The 5224-nt window shown below is 33.2% G+C and overlaps 1 protein-coding gene across 1 annotated transcript in view; it reads left to right on the top strand.

Annotated features, from left to right (window-relative positions):
- DNAH12 (dynein, axonemal, heavy chain 12) overlaps nt 1-5224 on the top strand; it is a 236169-nt gene that overhangs the window by 41173 nt on the left and 189772 nt on the right. The window contains 2 exon segments of the mRNA XM_012640974.1: nt 1375-1553; nt 4554-4689. Of these exon segments, the coding sequence (XP_012496428.1) occupies nt 1375-1553; nt 4554-4689 (315 nt within the window).

Genomic DNA, 5224 nt, shown 5'->3' with positions numbered 1-5224 from the left:
CCTGGCCTAACAGCTAATTTTTTTGTTTGTTTAACTGTAACTTGTCATACCTATAATACCTATAAGCCCTGAATATCTAGAGCAAGTGTATGTTTCAGTAGATTTCAGAATGATTATTACGTTAGGTCTAGTATTTTGCTGTGACATTTTCTACAATTTTGAAATAATTTTGGGATAGTTTTATGACTATTTAAAAATTTACTTTTAGGATTAATAGTATATCCTTGAATTTCTTTGTCTATTTCTAATATACTGTAGTGGTTGGTATGGTTCTTTGGGGGGAAATCTAAAAATTATGAACTATAACATCTACAGAGATGAATTTATATGATGCTCATGATTTGTGTATAAAATAGAACAGGGCAGGGGAGTGATCATAGGTATAGAGAAAAAAGGATTGGCCATGAATTGCTAATTGTTGAAGCTGGATCATGGGTACATTTTGTCTACTTTTGTGTATTTAAAATGTTCCTTTAAAAAGCATATTATAATTGTGACATATAACATACATACAGAAAAGTGTATAAAGCATATATGTAAAGATTGATAGGTAATTATAACTTAGGTAGTAATAACCATGTAGATTAAGAATTAGAACTTTGAAGCACCCCAGAACCCACCATGTGCCTCTCTTCAAATTATAATTGTCTCCCACTTTTATTGGTAACTATTATCCTAACATTTCTTGCTTTCCTTTATAGTTTTACCACCTATGTATACATCCTTCATAGTTTAGTTTTGCCCACTATAATTTTATATGAAAGATATCATGGTGTATATTGTTTGTGTGTTTTTCTTCTTTCATAATTGTAAAATTATCCTAATTTTTAAAAATTATCTCAGTGTCTGGCTATTAAGAAGTTGGTATAAATTCTAGTATCTTGTATCTTTGGTACTAGCAGAACACAGTATTTCTCTCCATCTGGATTATCTTGACCAATATCAAAAAGTTCCTTTTATTTCTTTTCCTAAAGATTGAATTAGAATCTTTAGTGAGGCATCAGTGATGGCAAAAGTAGATATTTGTCAGCTACACACCTTGTCACATCACATAGGTTTATTTCTAAACAGAGAGAAATGGGTTGACTCTGGGGATAGTTTTAAAAAATAATTATTTAGGGAAATTTTACCTTTTGATACATTAAGATTTTGATGTTATAAATGCCATTGTACTGAATATTTACTTATAGATTGGCAAATTCCTCTGTGAAAGGATAGGTGAAAAAAAGATTCATGCAATAAAAAAATTTTAGTCACTTAGCAAAAGGAGATGAGTTTGCATTTGTATTAGTTAAGAATTTCAACACAAAACACTACTATCAAATCACTGATGAATAGAAAATTCTAAGCGTTTTTTAAACATCTTTTTTTAAGTTTATAGAAAAATTTTTCAGTCTTGCTTCAGAAATAATGCTTTTGCTTCAGTGGATTCATTACCCTATGGTGCGTTTGGATTGTGAAGATTTGAAGACAGGCCTGACAAATAAAGCAAAAGCCTTTGCAAACATATTATTAAATGACATAGCTTCAAAATATAGAAAAGAAAATGAATGGTAAGTAGAATTCATTCCCAAACTCAGAATTATAGGACTAAAAAAATTTGACTAAAATAACTCTTGTTTAAAAATAAAAAATTAAAATATATAAGTACTTACAATTTCTCCTCCATAGCTGCTTCCTGTGGTTCCTTTGTAGTCCCATTAGGCTGAGTTCTTTTGTTTGATACTGTTTGAGAGTAGTTTTAAGGCAACCCAGGATGTTTTTTTTTTTTTAATTGAAACAAACCAGTGTTTGGATATAGGCTGCGTAATAATGAAAAGATTATAGACTGTCTGTGATATTGGCCAGATCTGGGATCATTTCTGACCTCAATATTTACTTATTCTGTCACCTAGTTTATTTTTCTTATCTGTCACATAGAGACAATAATACTTACTTTGCAGGATAGCTATAAAATTGGACTCATAGTAGGCTGCTAGCTAGTTGTGTCATGCAAATGTGTTTTACTCGTTTCACACTTTTTTTGCTATCAACATTTTAAAATTAGAAGTTCATACACACACACACACACACACACACACACACGCACACTTACATGCTCTTCATATTGCTTACTTTTCTTAAAAATTGGGAAGACTGGGCCTGCAGTGGTAAATGAAGCTAAGAAGCAGCTTTCGTCTTTAGACCGGAAATATTGCAGTGATTTGTTCACCCAGTGCACAAGCAACTCATCATCCAGTTTATCTAACCCATTTGTTACCTGTGTGGCCCCAAAGGAATCTGAGTTTGTAACTTCTATAAAGATTAAAACTGATGTATGTATAGCACCTATCACAGTTCCTGGCACATGGTTAGCTATTATGTTTGTTTTCCCAGAAGCAAAGTAAAAAAAAATTATATGTTTTGGAATCAGAAAGACCTGAATTTGAATCCTAACTCTGCCATTAACTAGTTCCATAACTCTTGGCAAATTACTTAATTTCCCTGAGCCTCAATTTCCTACTGTGTTAACTATGAAAAATAATACCCTCCTTGCAGGACTAATGTTAGGATCACAAATAGCATCTGTAAAGCATCTAGCCCCTTGCCTGGCATACAATAGGCACCCAATAAATATTTTTAAATGAAGAAACAAACATATGACTGTCAGAGAGTCAAGGGTTTATCAGGCATACTTTGTACAAAAGTATACTATTTAAAGAGATATCAAGGAGAGTCAAGTATTAGACCCTGTCCCTTTCTTAAGAGTTTTAACCATCCTCATGAGTAAGAGCAATGACAGTGTCATAGTTAATCGACAAGTGATTTATATTTAACATAACTTTTTTTTGGTATTTATTTTTGTAATATCTGTGATTTTTCTGGAATATTTTATTGCTTCCAACAAATATTTTATTATAAAAGCGTGATACAAGAACAGCTGAAAATTTGTCCAGTTTTCTCCACCTGGTTCATTCTTTAATTCTTTCCCGTTTAAATTCTTAATACTTGAGATAGATAACATTAAAAGGAGGAAATATGTGCCACTAGGTTAAGTACAAGATGATTAAAGAGTAATTTGTTTGCTTCGCAGTTTGGTTTAGCATCTGCTTGGACCACCTTACTGTCATAATTTTGTTTGCTTCATTTTCTTTTGCTGAAGTCTCTCTCCCCAAGGCACTCAGATCCCCAGGAGGATCACCTGTCTTTTTGCATTATCCACATTAATGCTTTCCTCCTATATTTCCAATAATCAAGACTTTACTATAAAGTAAAATCTTTATGACCTGACTCCTGCTCACCTCTCCAAGTTCATACTAGATCCTCTTCCTTGTATTCATTTGTATTGACCTGTTTGCCATTCCTAAAGTATGCCAAGCTTATTGCCACCTCTAGGGCCTTTGTCCTTGATGTTTTTTTCTTCCTGGAAGCTCTTCATGATATTTGCATAACTCACTTTTTTCCTTCTCTCACCTTGGATGTCACTTCCCTAGAAAAACCTTCCCTGACAGTGGCCCCTTCCCTACACTCCATCATTCTTTTTATCTTTACCTTGCTTTATTTTTCTTCATAGTACTTTTTACTACCTAATGTATTAATATATATTTGTGTGCTTTTGTCTCTCTCCTCAGCTTGAATGTAAGCTTTATAAGGGCAAGGTCTTGTTTGCTACTATATCTATAATGCTTAGAACTTTGCTTAGCACAGTATAGGCACTCAACTCTTTTTTAAATGAATGAATGACTATAATTTCTCACATATTTTCCCAAATTCCTGAATGAACTAAAATACATTTTTAAAATCACTTACCTCTTTTATACTTGTTTTTACATTGTTTTTCCTGATATTTCTGGGAATAGCATGATAATACAGATATTTTAAAGTATAGGAAAAATATTCTATGAAATGTAGCTTTAGTTGAATAATGACTATAGGGTATCTAGGTTTATACTTACATATATAGGATAGTCTAAGAGAATCACTGATTTTAAAAAGTATGTATAAGGGTTTGATCTTTTTACTTGCTATACTGTGATGTTTCACAAGAGGCACTAATAATAATAAACTAATGATTATATTAATGATTATAGTTACCAGTAAATGAGAGTGTACTATATGCTAGGCCCTTTACATTAATTCTTGCATTACAACAATCCAGCAAGATGAATGTTAACAGCTTCATTTTACAGATATGGAAACTGAACCTCAGAGATTTGCGTTAAGATCACCAAGCCAGTAGCAGCTGAGGCAGGATTCAGATTTAGGACTGTATGATCCAAAGGATGCTCTATGCTACACTGCTTACTCGAGTATTCAAGAGGGTTGAAGAGATCACTAAAAATAATTTAAATATGCCATAATTTCATATGAAAAGATTACCTTAATTTTATAGATTTTATTGGTATATCGTGTATACTGAGTTGGATAAGCTTAAACATTTTCAGATATCTTAGTGAATTAACCAATTATTTTTAGGATGTCACAATTCTTATTTTATAATAATCATAATAACACATCTATTGAGTATATCACATTAATTACCATAAGAATAATAAAGCAGAGCATTATGTCAGTATTTGCAGTGAATTTGAAGCAATTAAAGAGCACGCTATAAAAGTCCCTGAGACAACAGAAGAGATGATGGATCTGATAGCTTATATAGAAAAAGCCCGGACTGTAGGAATTAAAGAGTTGATTTCAAGGATCAAGGTGAGAAACTTTTAATTTTCATATTTTAAATAGTTTTTTTCATTGTGAAATATGGTATACATATTGAAGATGTGTAAAACATATAGTTAAACAAATAGCTCTAATATGAGTACGTATGTTGCCACAACCCAGGTTAAGTAATAGGATATTGCCAGCACCCCAGAAGGCCTCTGCATACAACTTTCTTTCTTTCTTTCTTTCTTTCTTTCTTTCTTTCTTTCTTTTTTTTTTTGAAACAGAGTCTCGCTCTGTTGCCCGGGCTACAGTGCCATGGCATCAACCTAGCTCACAGCAACCTCAAACTGCTGGGCTCAAGCAATCCTTCTGCCTCAGCCTCCCGAGTAGCTGGGACTACAGGCTGCGCCACCATGCCCGGCTAATTTTTTCTATGTATTTTTTAGTTGTTTGGCCAATTTCTTTCTATTTTTAGTAGAGACGGGGTCTCGCTCTTGTTCAGAGCTGGTCTCCAACTCCTGAGCTCAATCAATCCTCCCACCTTGGCCTCCCAGAGTGCTAGGATTACAGGCGTGAGCCA

This window comes from Propithecus coquereli, unplaced genomic scaffold (genome assembly GCF_000956105.1).
Source record: "Propithecus coquereli isolate 6110/MARCELLA unplaced genomic scaffold, Pcoq_1.0 Scaffold1, whole genome shotgun sequence".
NCBI classification, from domain to species: domain Eukaryota; kingdom Metazoa; phylum Chordata; class Mammalia; order Primates; family Indriidae; genus Propithecus; species Propithecus coquereli.
This window is presented reverse-complemented; position numbering and strand designations above follow the sequence as displayed.